The sequence below is a fragment of the Miniopterus natalensis genome, chromosome 12 (genome assembly GCF_054644295.1).
Source record: "Miniopterus natalensis isolate mMinNat1 chromosome 12, mMinNat1.hap1, whole genome shotgun sequence".
Classification (NCBI taxonomy): domain Eukaryota; kingdom Metazoa; phylum Chordata; class Mammalia; order Chiroptera; family Miniopteridae; genus Miniopterus; species Miniopterus natalensis.
This window is the reverse complement of record NC_142092.1, coordinates 73,205,379-73,220,143: the sequence shown is the minus strand read 5'-3', so window position 1 is coordinate 73,220,143 and position 14,765 is coordinate 73,205,379. Positions and strand designations below refer to the sequence as shown.

At 68.0% G+C, this 14,765-nt stretch overlaps 2 protein-coding genes across 2 annotated transcripts; one reads left to right on the top strand and one right to left on the bottom strand.

The window, feature by feature from the left end:
- The first annotated feature begins 300 nt into the window (after positions 1-300).
- PKN3 (protein kinase N3) lies at positions 301-11,205 on the top strand. Its single transcript, XM_087822571.1, has 23 exons — positions 301-518; positions 1,877-1,991; positions 2,459-2,690; positions 2,862-3,007; positions 3,495-3,606; positions 3,680-3,807; positions 4,007-4,190; positions 5,607-5,753; positions 5,838-5,947; positions 6,036-6,179; positions 6,542-6,617; positions 6,700-6,868; positions 7,041-7,143; positions 7,248-7,315; positions 7,637-7,700; positions 7,846-7,937; positions 8,338-8,514; positions 9,290-9,352; positions 9,439-9,515; positions 10,254-10,396; positions 10,480-10,587; positions 10,747-10,827; positions 10,932-11,205. The coding sequence occupies exons 1-23, from the start codon at positions 301-303 to the stop codon at positions 11,142-11,144; spliced, it is 2,970 nt and encodes a 989-aa protein (XP_087678697.1). The 3' UTR covers positions 11,145-11,205.
- Positions 11,206-11,402: 197 nt separating this feature from the next.
- Positions 11,403-14,203, bottom strand: ZDHHC12 (zDHHC palmitoyltransferase 12). Its single transcript, XM_087823050.1, has 5 exons — positions 14,096-14,203; positions 12,893-13,029; positions 12,488-12,565; positions 12,127-12,293; positions 11,403-11,979 (listed from the first exon to the last, which is right to left on the bottom strand). Exons 1-5 carry the CDS (start codon positions 14,193-14,195, stop codon positions 11,655-11,657), a joined length of 807 nt encoding a protein of 268 aa, XP_087679176.1. The 5' UTR covers positions 14,196-14,203; the 3' UTR covers positions 11,403-11,654.
- Positions 14,204-14,765: the final 562 nt, after the last annotated feature.

The window sequence follows — 14,765 nt, the reverse complement described above, 5'->3', positions numbered from 1 at the left end:
GGCACTGGCATGGTTTCCTCAGTGAAAGCACCGGAGGGCCCCAGCCGGTGTGGCTCAGTGGTTAGAGCGTGGCCCTGGGGTCCGAGTCCAGCTGGGGACAAGGGCTCCTCAGGACAGTGGCCGGGGCACAGTGGCGCTGGCTGAGGCAGAAAGCTCCATTGGGGCCCAGTGGTGGGGGCACGGGGCCGTCCTGCCGAACCCCGGGATGGGCACGGGGCTGTCCTGCCGAACCCCGGGATGGGCACGGGGCTGTCCTGCCGAACCCCGGGATGGGCACGGGGCCCTCTGGCGAACCCCGGGATGGGCACGGGGCCCTCTGGCGAACCCCGGGATGGGCACAGGCTGCCTGGCGAGCCCCGGGATGGGCACAGGCTGCCTGGCGAGCCCCGGGATGGGCACGGGGCCGTCCTGCCGAACCCCGGGATGGGCACGGGGCCCTCTGGCGAACCCCGGGATGGGCACGGGGCCGTCTGGCGAACCCCGGGATGGGCACGGGGCCGTCTGGCGAACCCCGGGAGGTGAGCTCGGGCGCCCCCCAGGCTCCCCTCCAGGAGCGCGCTCTCCAGCCGCTGGGCAGGGCCACGGACCCGCGGGGGCAGGTGCGGGGTCAGCCCCTCGGACGCGGACGGGAGGGAGAGTTCAGGGGCGGGGGGGGGGGGGGTCCGAGGCGGAGGCGGCTGACCGGCCCCGGCTGACCCGCCCCAGGCAGCCCCGCGGCCGGCAGGCGGCGCCCTCGCCCCTCGGACCCGCCCCTCGAGCACGCGGCGGCCGGAGCGCCCGGCCCGGGAAATGCGCGTCCTGCGCCGGGTCCCCGGACGGGTCGGTGCCGCGCGGGGGACGGGCGGCCGGGGCGAGGGCCGCTGGGTCGCACCGCGGGGCGGGGGTCCTGGCTGCGCCGTGGCCCCGGGCGGGGGCGGAGCCGCGGGGTCCGGCCCGGAGGCCCCCCGACCTGCGGCTCCCCGCGGAGGCCGAAGCCCCGAGTCCCGGCGGGTCGGGCGGCGCCATGGAGCCGGGGGCGCGGCAGGTGAGCGGCGGGGCGCCGGAGGGGGCGGGGGCGCCCGGCGGGGTCCCCAGCGCCGCCCCGCGTCCCTTCCCAGCCCCCGCCCGGGCCCTCCCGCCCCTTCGCGGGGCGCAAGTCGCTCGTGTCCCCCGCAAACGTCCCCGAATCCCCCGTTGGCCCGGAACCCCAGGCGGGGCAGCCGGGGGCGCGTCTGGCCCCTCCCGGTGGGACCCCCAGGCCCGCGGGCACCGGCCGGGACCCGGAGGGGGGCGCGTGCGGGCACCTTGGGAGGGGCCCGGGGCTGGAGACCCCGCGGGGGGGGGGGGCCCGCGGGGGGCGCGGCCCCGGCCGTCGGGGCGGCCGTCGGGGCGCAGGGCCCGGTGCGTGCGCCCCTGCGGGGGGCGCGGGGGGCGCGGGGGGCGCGGGGGGCGAGCGGGGCCCGGCCCAGGGCAGGAGGAGCCCCCCCGGCCCTCCGCCCTCCGGCGGCGCCTTGTGCACATTTTCCTATTTCCTGTGAACCTCCGCCCAGCGGGGCGGCCGGTGACTCAGGACCCCGGCGGCCGGGCCCCCAGCTCCACGGGACCTTTGTTCGCTCGGCCCTTGGCTCGGCCCCGCCGCAGCCGGCAGAGGATTTCCTGCGCCCCACCCTGCGCCCGGGCTGCCTGAGGCCCGGCGGGGGGGTCCCCGAGCCCGGGAGATGGACAGCCCGGAGGTAGGGGCCTGGAGGAGCCCCTCGGAGGGGCCGGGCCCGGCTGAGGTCAGCGTTGGCACCGCTGGTTCGCAGTGGCCCGGGAGGGAGGTTTCCCTCCTTGCTCCCGCCGGGGGCGAAGCGGTGGGAAAGCGGCTGCTTCCTCCCGGGAGCTGAGCTGGGGGCAGCCCCCCGAGACTTTCCCGGTCCTTCTGCGTCCCTCCCCGGCTCGCCCCAGCCCCTCCTCGGGCCTCCAGCTGCCCCCTGACCTGGAGGGAATCCTTAGCCTGTTTTCTGGCCCAGGTCGGAGCCTGAGCCCCAGCCTGAGAGCGGCGGCCCCCGAAGCGCGGCTGGCAGGGCCCAAGAGGCGGTGGCCAGCGGGCAGGTCGCCAGACCTCTCTGTGCCTCAGTTTTCTCCCCTCGACTGCGAGGGAGCTGGTAACTGCACCCACCGCGTGGGGTTGCTGTCGGGGTTGACGGAGTCTCGTAGGCAAAGCCCTGACCGGGGACCCTGGCCGCCCGCCGCACCAGGCCCGCACCAGGAACCGTTTCCCTCTCACCCTTCTCGGAGCCGAGGACAGGAGCCTGGGCCGCAGAAATAGCCTTGGGGTTTCCACCCGGCCTGGGGATACTCCCTCCGCAGTCAGCCGGGCTTCGGGGGCCCCCTGTGCGGGTCCTGGGTGCCATCCGCGCCTCCCTCGCCCACGGCCTGGTGCGCGGAGGCTGGTGGCAGCGGGCACTGAGCGGCCTGCTCCTTTGCCAACCCACAGCCTGGCGAGGGCCAGCAGCCACCCGGCGACGAGAAAGAGCTGATCCGCCGGGCCATCCAGAAGGAGCTCAAAATCAAGGAGGGTGTGGAGAACCTGCGGCGGGCGGCCACAGACCGCCGCCACCTGGGCCACGTGCAGCAGCTGCTCCGGTCCTCCAACCGCCGCCTGGAGCAGCTGCAGGGGGAGCTCCAGGAGCTGCATGCCCGCATCCTGCTGCCAGGGCCCCCGGCTGGTGAGCGCAGAGGCCGGGCAGGCCCCTGGGGACGGGGCCCCGGCCAACCCGGCTCCTGAGCGCTGACCCCGCGCGGCCGCCTCAGGCCGCCCCTGCCCAGGAGGGGAGGGAGGAGACGGCTGGACCGCAGGTGAGGGGCTCACAGGCGCGTGCCCCACGCGTTGTGCACAGAACCTGCGGCCCCGGGACCCCGGGCTCCGGCGGAGCAGTCACGGGCCCGGCAGCTGGAGGCTCTGCAGAAGCAGCTGCAGGTGGAGCTGAAGGTGAAGCAGGGGGCCGAGAACATGACCCACACCTGCGCCAGGGGCACGCCCAAGGTCAGGCTCCTGGGCCCTGACGGGGAGCCGCTTGGCGCTCGGGTTATTAGGGCAGGTGCTGTTCCAGCTCCTATTCGGAGAGGGAAATGCCACCCAGTGGGTGACCCTACAAGGGACGGACAGTCGGAACCCTTAGGCTGATGGGGAAGGCATTGTCCCAAGTCCCAACTTGGTGGGGAAGGCCCGGCTCGATCCCCTAGTGTGACAGAGAAGACAGGACACTGAAGTTCCCAGCCTGGTCGAGGAGGCCCAGCCCGCCCCCAGCATGAAGTGGGAGGCTCCGTCCTGACGCACTGGAGGGGGCTTCACCTCAGCCCTTATCTGGTCTGATGGGGGAGGCTCTGTCCCTTCCTAGTCTAACAAGGGAGGCTTCTCTCTTTATCTGGCCTCCTGAGGGAGGCTTGGCTTCAACCCTGGCCTAGTGGGGGAGGCTTGGCTCCGGTCTGACCAGGGAGGCTCTGGGCCAGCTGATGTCAGGACCCTTTAGGAGAGGAAGCTCCTGGCAGCTGCCCAGCAGATGCTGCGGGACAGCCAGCTGAAGGTGGCCCTGCTGCGAATGAAGATCAGCAGCCTGGAGGCCAGCGGGTCCCCTGAACCAGGTGAGGGGACCTGAGAGGCGGGGATGGGCAGGGCGGAGGAGGGCATGGGCCTGAGGGCTAACCCTCCTTCCAGGTCCTGAGCTGCTGGCGGAGGAGCTGAGGCATCGGCTGTGCATTGAGGCCGCCGTGGCCAGAGGGGCCAAGAATGTGGTGAAGCTGCTGGGTGGCCGGCGAACACAGGACCGCAAGGCGCTGGCCGAGGTCAGGCCACCACGGACTCCCCTTGGCGCTCCTCTCCCCTTGTTCCCATGCCCCCCTCTGCGGCGGCAGGGAGCGCCGTGGACTGGCCGCGCCGGGTGGCAGCGGGGAAACGGGAGGCTCATTCTGTCTAAACCCCATTGGGGTGGCCTGAGGCAGTGTCCCCACGCCCCATACCCCACGGGCCTTGTCCCCTCTGCAGGCTCAGGCCCAGCTCCAGGAGTCCTCCCAGAAACTGGACCTCCTGCGGCTGGCCTTGGAGCGGCTGCTGGAGGGCCTGCCTCCTGCCCACCCTCTGCGCGGCAGAGTGGCCCGGGAGCTGCGGACTGCGGTGTCTGGGAGCCCCCAGCCTTCAGGGATGCTTGTAAAGCCAGTCGCCTTGACAGGTAGCCAGGGGTCCCTCCCGCTTCAGAGCTCTTACCCTCCCAGAAAGGACTGAAATAAAGCTGGGAAGGACTTTGGAGAACGGTCCCAATCCCGGCCCCGCCACTCCCTCCCTAGCTGTGAGGCCTGGGGCAATCGCCATCCTTTCTCCAGACCTGTTTTCCCACCTGTAAAATGGGGGCAATGACAGCACTGACTTCGCTCTGCGGGCACAGTTGGCCCTCTGTCCCTGAAGCTGTTGTTTAAACGAGTAGCCATGGTGATGCTCGAGGCGCCAGTGTCAGGGAGCTCCCAGCCCCGGCGGCCTTGGTGCCCAGTCCTGGGCGGCGTGGACTATTACAGAGTTCTTTTTATCCCAAGTTGGATCTGTCTCTGTATAGCGGCAGCTGAGCTGCAGTCAGTAGATAATCTCAGAGTACAGACTTGGGAGCCCTGAGCTTCCCACCTGGGACACAGCACCAACTAGGGGGCCGAGCGCCTTCCTGCCCGAGCTGGTGCAGGGCACTCAGGCCGCCTCCCACCGTGAGCAGAGCTGAGAGGGGGAAGTACAGGGGCCGGGTGGGCCCCTCACCAGGCCTTGGGAAATCAGGAATGCTTCCTGGAGGAGGTGGTGTCTGAGCTTGGCCTTGCAGGGCTTGTGGGATTTGGCCAAACCGATGGGGTGGGGAAGGCAGGGGAGACGACCTGTTAAAAGGCCTAGAAGTGAGCTACTTGGGGCCACTGCCTTTCCTGGGTCCTGGCTAAACACCTTAGTTCCTCGTTCCTCCCACAATAATCTTCCAGCCCAGGCCGCTGCCTTCTTTATAAGGTCCCTGGGAGTGTAACCCCCAGGCCTGGGCTCCCTAAATGATGTTCTTTGGCCCAGTCTATTTCCTCCAAAACTGCTAGAGCCCTGCTGCTTCCTCTATCCTCTGAGGGACAGAAGTCTAGTGACCCTAACATTGAGTCCACTTGTTTGGCAAAACACCCTTTGTCTCCCTTTGGGAGGTGGGACGGAGCCGAGACTCATTTCCTCTGTACAGATGGGGAAATTGAGGCGCAGGGAGGAGGGTGGGTAAGATAGGCAGCCAGGCTTCCAGCTCCGCGAGCTCTTGTCTGTGCCATGGTGCCCCCCAGGTGCCGGGCCCTGGGCAGCCTGTCATCACGCCCTACGGCTCCATGTGGCCTGGCTGAGGCCTGAGTCTTATTTCTCCGCCTGTGGGTCCCTGCTGCCCCCAACTCATGGACAGTGCTCAGGAGAGGAGGGCGAGCTGGTCGGCCTGGAGGCTGGCAGGCGGCTGCCAGGGCCTAATGTGGGAGGCTCTGGGGTCAGCCGTCTCTAGGAGAAGGTTGTGTTTCTGGGGCTCCAGGGGCCCACAGGTGGCGGCAGAGGGAGGACCGCACCTGATGACGTCCCCCCTCCCCCCGTGTTCCCACAGGGACGCTGCAGGTCCACCTCCTGGGCTGTGAGCAGCTGCTGACAGCCGTGCCCGGCCGGTCCCCGGTGACCGCACTGGCCGGGAGCGCCTCCCACGGCTGGCTTCGGGGCAGGGCCAGGCAGGAGCGTGGCGGAGGCGAGCTGGCCAGTGAGTAAGGGGCTGCAGGGGGCTGGGGGGCAGCAGAGGACCCCCGCTCCGGGCCTTCCCTGAGCCCTGGCTCTGGCCCCGCAGGTGAGGTGCTGGCCGTGCTAAAGGTGGACAATCGCGTCGTGGGACAGACGGGTTGGGGGCCGGTGGCCAAGCAGTCCTGGGACCAGACCTTTGTGATGCCCCTGGACCGGGTGAGGCTGGCCCTTGGGAGGCCAGGGGTGACTTTGGAGCGCGGGGTAGAAGGCCGGCCCCTTCTTCAACCTGGCCTTTCCCATACAGGCCCGGGAGCTGGAGATCGGGGTGCGCTGGCGGGACTGGCGACAGCTGTGCGGCGTGGCCTTCCTGCGGCTGGAGGACTTCCTGGACAACGCCTGTCACCAGCTCAGCCTCAGCCTGGTCCCGCAGGGGCTGCTCTTTGCCCAGGTGCCCACTAACCCCTGTCTTCTGACTTTGTGGGTTCCTGGCTCCATCAGAGGAGTGGAAAGTGAGGCCTGGAGGGAGGAGGTCTCCAAAAAGAGATTCCCAGGCCCCCTCTGAGGACCTCATGGGAGTCTAGAGGCCCGTGTCCTTGGCCTGACTGCCCTGCTTCCTGTGGGACCTGAGACAAGTGCCTCTCTTCTCCAGGCCTCAGTTTCCCCGCTGGGGTCAATGAGGACATCGAATCGTCTCTCTGGGCCCTTCTGGCTCTTGCGTCGTGGACGTGGGGGAGGCGGGGGCTCAGGCTGGGATCCTGGCGGGTGGGGAGGGAGGGGACTGGCCTTCAGCCCTGCCTCCTGCCCCTGCAGGTAACCTTCTGTGACCCCGTCATTGAGAGGAGGCCCCGGCTACAGAGGCAGAAACGCATTTTCTCTAAACGCAGGGGTACGGACAGGACAGGGCTGTGTGTCCTGGGAATGGGGCAGGGGCGTCGGGGCCCTGGGACTGAACCCCGCTGTTGCCCCAGGTCAGGACTTCCTGAGGGCGTCCCAGATGAACCTCAGCGTGGCGGCCTGGGGGCGCTTGGTCATGAACCTGCTGCCTCCCTGCAGCTCCCCAACCACGATCAGCCCCCCCAAAGGGCGCCCCCAGGCCCCCGCCTCACCTCGGGGGGCTGCCAGCCCTGCCTCACCCAGGTGAGGAGCCACCCTCCGCGCCTGCCTGCTTCCCTGCAGTGCCCGCCCCTCGGGTGCCATCGGCGTCCCTTTCCCTCTGACCCTCTGTCCCTCTCTCAGCGCGGCTGTGTGTCCGTCCCCCGGCTGTTCTGCCTGCCTGTGCCCCCACCATGTGTGTGCTTCCTCCCCGTAGTCGTTTCCCACCCAAAAAGACTCTCCTCCGAGAAGAGATGAGGCCCCCCCCCAAGCCCCCCCGCCTCTACTTGCCCAAGGAGCCAACGCTCGAGGAGACGCCGGTGAGGGGCGCTGGGAGCCCTGGGGGTGCCGGGCTGGGGGTGGCAGAGCCGGAGGGACAGAGGAAGGAAGCCCTGCTCTGTCCTGAGCCCCTCTGCCCTCACAGCGCACCAAACGCCCCCACATGGAGCCCAGGACTCGACCCAGGGCATCTCTGCCAGCCTCAGCCACCAGGTACACGCTCCCCCCAGCTCCCCTTCACGGTTAAGACGGCGCCCACTTACTGAGCGCTTCCCTGTGCCCACTCGGACATCACCCGGGCTCCTGGGCCTGTTACCTGCTCGCGCTCAGGTTCTCACTCTCCGAACCAACATTATTGAGCTCCAGCTGTAGGCCGGACTCTAGACAACTGCTGGCCTGGGAGCCCCCAGCCAGGCTCCCCAGCCCCATGCGTAGGGACAGGCCAGGCCTGGGCACGAAGGGTTTGGAGTGGTTCTTGGTGGATGGAGGCCCGGCCCTTGTCCAGGGGCTTCCTCTGCCCTCTCTCTCCTGCAGGAAACCCCTCCGGCTCCAGGACTTCCGCTGCTTGGCCGTGCTGGGTCGGGGACACTTCGGGAAGGTAGTGGACAGGGAGGGTGCGGCCGGGTGGGGGGGACAGCCCTCAGCGCATGAGCTAGGAGGACGCTGTGATCGTGAGGTAGCAGGTGGGAGGAGAGGCTCTTCTGTGCTGCCCAGCTGGAGCCCACCCTCTCCCTGGTCCCCAGGTTCTCCTGGTGCAGTTCAAGGGGACAGGGAGATATTATGCCATCAAAGCCCTGAAGAAGCAGGAGGTGCTGAGCCGGGACGAGATGGAGAGGTGTGTCGTGATGCCAGGGGGCACCTGGTCCTGCAGGGTGCCCAGCACGGCTGGCCTGGGCTGTTGGCACCAGAAGGCAGCCGAATGCTCCCAGGGCTCTGAAGGGGTCAATCTGGGGCCAGCCAGGCCTGGGCTCTTTTTATTTAGCACCTGCAGTTAACGGTGTGCCCGTGGGCAGGTCCCTCCTCATCTCCGCACCTCAGTTTCCTCATCTGTAAAATGGGATAGTGGTGGCTGTGCAGGTTAAATGACCCGTGCGAGCCCCTGATCCGTAGAAACCGTCACTGTCCGTAGCTGCCGGCCCTTTGACTGGAGACGCAGCGAGGGTGGGGTGTCCTGTGGGTGGCGGGCGCGGCTGGCGGAGGCTTCCCTCCCTCCTGAAGCCCACCCCTCCCCGCAGCTTGTACTGCGAGAAGCGAATCCTGGAGGCTGTGGGCCGCACGGGGCACCCCTTCCTGCTGTCCCTCCTGGCCTGCTTCCAGACCGCCAGCCACGCCTGCTTCGTGACCGAGTTCGCGCCGGGCGGCGACCTCATGATGCAGATCCACGAAGACGTTTTCCCTGAGCCCCAGGCCCGGTGGGTCTCCGTCCCCTTGTCTGCCTCCGACAATGAGCCTTCCCTGTTCCCCGCGCCCGGGCCCCCCTCACCCTGCTGCTTCCAGGGAGTCGGGGGGCCTCCGTTCAAATCCTGGTTATCAGCTCCCAGCATTTGTGACCTCGGGCCTCCGTTTGTGGAGCTGTGAATCCCGGCGATAGTAACTGTTTCACAGGCTTCTCACGTAGATAAGAGTAACGTTTACGAATTGCCGAGCGTAGGGACCGGTGGATAGTAAGTGACTGGCAGCTGGAGTTCTTTTTCTTAAAAAATATATATATATTTTTAAAAATATGTTTTTATTGATTTCAGAGAGAGGAAGGGAGAGAGAGAGAGAAGCATCGATGATGAGAGTCATTGATCGGCTGCCTCCCGCACGGCCCACCCTGGGGCTGGAGCCCGCAACCCGGGCACGTGCCCTGACCGGGCGTCGAACCGCGATCTCCGATCTCCTGGTTCATAGGTCGACGCTGGCTGCTGGGAGGAGGCGGGGAGAATAGGCACGAGAGCTCCACACGGTCCCCCGGCACCACCCGCGATCCCAGGAAGGGCAGCTGCCAGCTGGCAGCAGCCTCACGACAACCTTGGGGCTGTTGTCTGGAGGAGCCCCGCCCCCCGCCTGAGGGTGGGCCCAGTCTCTCGCCCACATCTGACTCTGGCTGGGACACCCAAGGGTCCCCAGGCCGTGGCCGTCCTGATGGCTCCCTGCCCTCCCTCCACTGTCCGGGGCCTAAACTTCCCCTAAACCCCCCTCCAGGTTCTACCTGGCCTGCGTGGTCCTGGGGCTGCAGTTCTTGCACGAGAAGAAAGTAGTTTACAGGTAACTCACCCCTGAGATGCTGGGGGAGGGCGGGGGCAGGTGCCGCTGCTCCCGGGGCCCCTTTGACCTGCCCCCCTCACCCCCAGGGACCTTAAGTTGGACAATCTTCTGCTGGACGCCGAGGGTTTCCTGAAGATTGCGGACTTTGGACTATGTAAGGAAGGTGGGTGTCTCCTGTCCAGGGTCCGAGGCCTCCAGCCTTCCTCACCTGGTCCAGGCCAGCAGGGCGGTGGGCAAGTGGCACTCTCCCGGGGAATCTCCCCACCCCCACCCGGGGTCCACGGACCAGCTGGACACACTGGTGCTTCCGTCCCAACCCTGCAGGCCCTGAAGAGCCCTAGCTTGCCCTTGGCCCAAGGGACAGCCTGTGCTCAGAGCTGGGGGAGGGCACCGGGCTCTGCTTCCTTCATGACCTTGGCGTGGGAGCTTGGCTGAGACTCTGCCCTTCTCCGTTAGGTGGCTTGAAAACCGGCCCCCCTCCAAGAATTGGGGCTGGGCCGGGCACAGATTCGGTACATGGGGGCACGAGGGTTGGCTGTTGCTTCTTTTTTTTCTGGTACATTTTTATGTATTTATTTTAAGCGCCCTAGGCTGGAATTGAACCCGGGACCCTTCAGGCCACAGGCCGATGCTCTAACCACTGAGCCACACGGGCAAGGGCTTATTACATTTTCATTGATTTTAGAGAGAGAGGGACAGGGAGAGAGGAACAGCCGTGAGAGAGAAACGTCCATATAAGTTGGCTCAAGCCAGCAACCTGAGTGTGGTGCCGACCTCCGGTGCAGGGGTCAGCGCTCAGCCCCGGAGCCCGCTGGCCGGGCCGCTGTTGGTTCTTACAGCCACAGAGGTCTCTGCGGGCCAGACACACTGAGCCGGCATTGGCGTGGGTGTTGGTTTGCAGGGATCGGCTTTGGGGATCGGACCAGCACCTTCTGTGGCACCCCGGAGTTCCTGGCCCCCGAGGTGCTGACCCAGGAGGCCTACACGCGGGCTGTGGACTGGTGGGGGCTGGGCGTGTTGCTCTATGAGATGCTGGTGGGCGAGGTGAGTGCGGGACGCGGGCTGCCAGGGCCTCTAGGCGGGCGTGGCCTGTGCACCCCGCTGAGTCCGCCCCCCCCTCCCCGCAGTGCCCTTTCCCGGGGGACACCGAGGAGGAGGTGTTCGACTGCATCGTCAACGCCGAGGTCCCACGGCCCCGCTTCCTGTCGGCGCAGGCGCTGGAGCTCATTCTGCAGGTAAAGGCCACAGCGTCCGGGGCTGCGCCTGTTGGCCGTCTTGGTTGCGGCTGTGCCATCACCGCCCGTCCTTGGGGCCCTGGGGCCCAGCTCAGGCGGGGTCCCTGGGGAGGCGGCAGTGCCTGGGCCGGTGCCCTCAGCACCTGTTTGCTTGCCCAGCTCCTCCAGAAGTGCCCGGAGAAGCGCCTGGGGGCAGGTGAGCAGGACGCCGAGGAGATCAAGACACAGCCTTTCTTCAGGGTGAGTGGCCCCCGCAGGGTTCCCAGTCCCCGTGCAGCGGGAGGTGTTGAGGGACCCCCTGGCCTGCCACTCCTGTCACCTCAGGCCCCTCTGCTCTTCCCCAGACCACCGACTGGCAGGCTCTGCTTGCCCGTGCTGTCCAGCCCCCCTTCGCACCCGCCCTCTGTGGCCCCACGGACCTGCGCTACTTCGAGGGCGAGTTCACGGGGCTGGCGCCCGCCCTGACCCCACCGGACCCCCGCAGCCCCCTCACTGCTCGCCAACAGGCCGCCTTCCGGGACTTCGACTTCGTGTCAGAGCGGTTCCTGGAGCCCTGAGGGCCTTTCCCCACGTCCTGTCCTGTCCCCCAGACTGTTAGAGCCTCACGCACCCACCCGCCCGCCCAGCTGCGCACCCTGCCCTGGAGACCCCGGCCTCGCCTGGCATTTACCGGCCCTCGTGACGAGGTGGTGGCCGTGGGGTGCTTTGTGCTGGGCTCAGTCACTGGGAAGGGTGCTCCCTTCCCTAAGCCCACACTCCTCTGCTTCCCGGCCAGACCTGGACCGCAAAGGGTGACACAGTGAGGAGTGACCTGGTTTGTTTTTTAATAGTTGACTTGCTTTATGGATTATTAAATTTATAAAACTGCACTGGAGGCATGTGGCTTGGGGTGGGGTGGAGGTCTCAGGAGCCCCGGCTCCCCCGCTCCTTCCTCTGGAGGCAGAACTGCCCACGGGCGGGAGGGTCCCTGTGGTCAGTCTGCTCTGAGGCTGAGGTGTGGGCAGAGGTGAGGAGCCCCAGCCCGTCCAGTTTTGAGGCACAAGATGGTGGATCTGCCTCCCGTGACCCTAAACTGCCTGGCTGCTGCCCTCACCCTCCTCCTCCTCGGCCCAGAGGGTCTCCCAGGACCCCGGGGGCCATCCACAGAAGAAGTGCGCCAGGTTGCTGGTCAGGCCGCGGTCGAAGGGGTTGCCGGGGCGCTGGCGGAGGTAGGTGATGCGGTGCGAGGAGATGAACTCCCAGGTGGTGGTGTTGCTGGCCACCAGGTAGAGGTGCGAGGCCAGGAGCAGGCCGGTCACCGTGGAGAAGAGCGAGAGCAGCAGGAAGGTGGCAAACAGGAGCCCGCTGGACCGCAGCCACAGCCCCCAGGGCTGGACGAACCGGAGGCCAGACCTGGGGGCAGCACAGGCGTGGGGCCCCGGGGAGCCCAGGTGAGCAGGGGCTCCGCCCAAGGCCCCTAAGGAGGGAGCCCCGGCTGAACACACCCGGCGGGCGAGTGCTGCCCGCCCTCCCCCCACGCAGGGCCGTGGCGGGACCCACCATGCCAGGTACAGGCCCCACAGAAGCACCACCAGCTGTAGCGCCAGGTAGACCACGAAGAGTGGGTGGTTCCGCTCCCCCACGCAGTTCTCCATCCAGGGGCAGTGGTGATCGTAGCGGCGGACACAGCGGCGGCACTCACGGCAGTGCCGGGCCCTCAGGGGCTGCTGTGGGCAGAGGCTCAGGCTCGACGCTGGCCCCACTCCGGACCAACAGTGAGGGCAGGGAGGAGGGCGGGAGGTTGAGGCCTGAATACGGGAGGACTTCCTGGAGGGGTGAGGCCAAGGCGCTGGGGCAGGAGGCGGTTAGAGGGTGTTGACCTTGCCCCCGACCCCTCCCGGGAAGTCCCCGAGTCACCGACCAGCACCATGCAGTATCTGCAGCGCCGAAGGGGGATGGCCTGTGGAACCATGGCTGTCTGCTCCTCCTTGACCTCCTCCTGAAAATGGGGGACAGAGCATAAGATGGGGTCCCCTTGGGAGGCAGATGGCTGGTGAACACATTTTGGGGTCCATCCATTGTGTAATGCAGGTGGTAGAGTGGGGCAGAGTGCCCCGGACCGAGTGAGGCTGTGTGACCTGGGCCAGTTGCTTTCCCTCTCTGGGCCTTGGTGATTTCCTCCGTGTAGGACGGGTTTCTAGGGCTGGCAAGGGGATGCACTGAGATGTCCCAGAAGAGCCCTCCACACACAACCTGGCGTGAGGCTGTTACTGGGGCCTCTGGTTCCCTGCTGGTGGGAGGAGGGGCTCAGGGGCGCCCGGGTTACCTGGGGCTGGGGCTGGATGTTCACGTAGCCCGGGTCCATGAGTGACACGGCCAGGTAGAGCAGCAGGGAGCCCAGCACCAGGAGCAGGAAGGTGAGGGGCAGCAGCAGCTCCCCCTGCTCTTCCCACTGTCGCAGGGCTGCCGAGGCCAGAGGAGGAGAGTGAGGCAGGGCTGGGTGAGCGGGTGTGTTTCGGGGGGGAGGGGGGGTGTGCCCCTGGCTGAGCAAAGGCCTGGGGATGGGGTGTGATGGGGGGTGAGGTGTGTGTCTCACATAAGTTACTGAGAAGTTTGGAACCAGAACCCCACCCCCCACCCCCAAACACACAGTTCATCTCTACTCTCCCTGGAGGGCAACAGGGAGTCATGGAAGGTTGTAGGGCGAGATCTGTTTCTGGAAACCTGCCCAGTGGGGAGAAGAGACGGGGGACCAGCGGGGAAGCCTGGAGGCGCACAGGCTGCGTGGACGGGGGAGGGAGGTGGCCGGACAAGGGGGGGGGGATGGAGAGGAGATGGGCACATGGGGGCCAGGGGGTGAAGGGCCCGGACAATGTGGGGGCCAGGAAGGAGGGGTCCCTGCCTCCGGCTCCGCCATAGGGGAGCCCCTGAGGGGAGGGCGGCCGGCCAGGAAGGGTCCAGCCCAAGGAGGTGACTGAGGATTTGGGGGGGAAGTGGGGGGCTAAGGCCTGAGAGGTGTGAGGCACCCACACAGCAGAGCCAACAGCTCTGGCGCCCCTTGGTTGTAAAAAGGGGGGGCTGGGGGTTCTTTCTGCTGGGGAGACGGAGCAGGGTTTTAGGGTGAAGATGTGGACGGTGGCGGAGACTTGAGGGGCCTTAGAGGAAGCGAGGACCCCCCAGTCCAGGGCCGGGGGGGGGGTCTGAGCTGGGGCAGCGCAGGGCAGGGTCTGCGGGCCGACGGGGCCCGGGGCAGGGGGCGGGGGGCGGCCCCGCAGGAGAGGCCCCCGCCGCGGGGTGCGCCCTGGCCTGCGGGCGGGGCCTGGACTTGGGGAGCTCGCGGCCCCCATCCTCAGAGCCGCTGGGGGGGCGCGAGCTCGGGGGGCTGCGTCGGCCGTGGGGCCCGGTGGCCACCGCAGGGGTCCTGGGGGGACGGGCCCCGGCCGGGCCAGGGGGCGCGGGGTCGACGAGGGGCGCCGGGGGCAGCTGCGGGGTGCCCGGGGCGGGGCGGCGAGGCCCGGGCGCGGCTCACCCGTGTCGTGCAGGAAGAGCACCAGCGTGATGCCCCAGGTCAGCACCGTGTGCCCGGAGCGCACCAGGACGCCCGCGCTCAGCAGCGCCCAGGGCGCCATCGCCTCGCCCCGGGCCCCACCCGGAAGACGCGCCGGGGGCGGGCCCTCCGAGGGAGCGCGGCCGCGGCCGCCCGGCGATTGGCGACGCCGGGGCGTGGGCGGGGTCGCGCTGGGCCAGGGCGGCTGCCGATTGGGTGGCGGCTGCGGCCGAGTGGGCCCTCGAGCCAACAGGTGCCTGCGAGGCGGGGGCGGGGCCGGCGCGCGCGCAGCCGGTAACCGCCCCGCCCCCAGGCCCCGCCCCGCAGGTAACTGGGCGTCGGGGGCCCTCGCGAGCCTGGGTCTCGGGCCCGCCCCAGCCCCCGGCCTCGCGCATGCGCGCGGGGCTCCGTGGAGCCTCCCGGTGGCGGAGCCGAGGCCGGTTGGAGGGTGTGATGACTGAGGCTGCCAGCGGGTGGCGCTGGCCTAAGGGCGCTGCGCGGGGACGCGCTTTTTTTTTAATGTTTTTATTGATTTCAGAGAGAGGAAGGGGGGGGAGAGAGAAACATCCACGGTGAGAGTCATGGATCGGCTGCCTCCTGCACGCCCCACGCGCCCGCACCCCGGGCACGTGCCCTGACCGGGAGCCCGGCC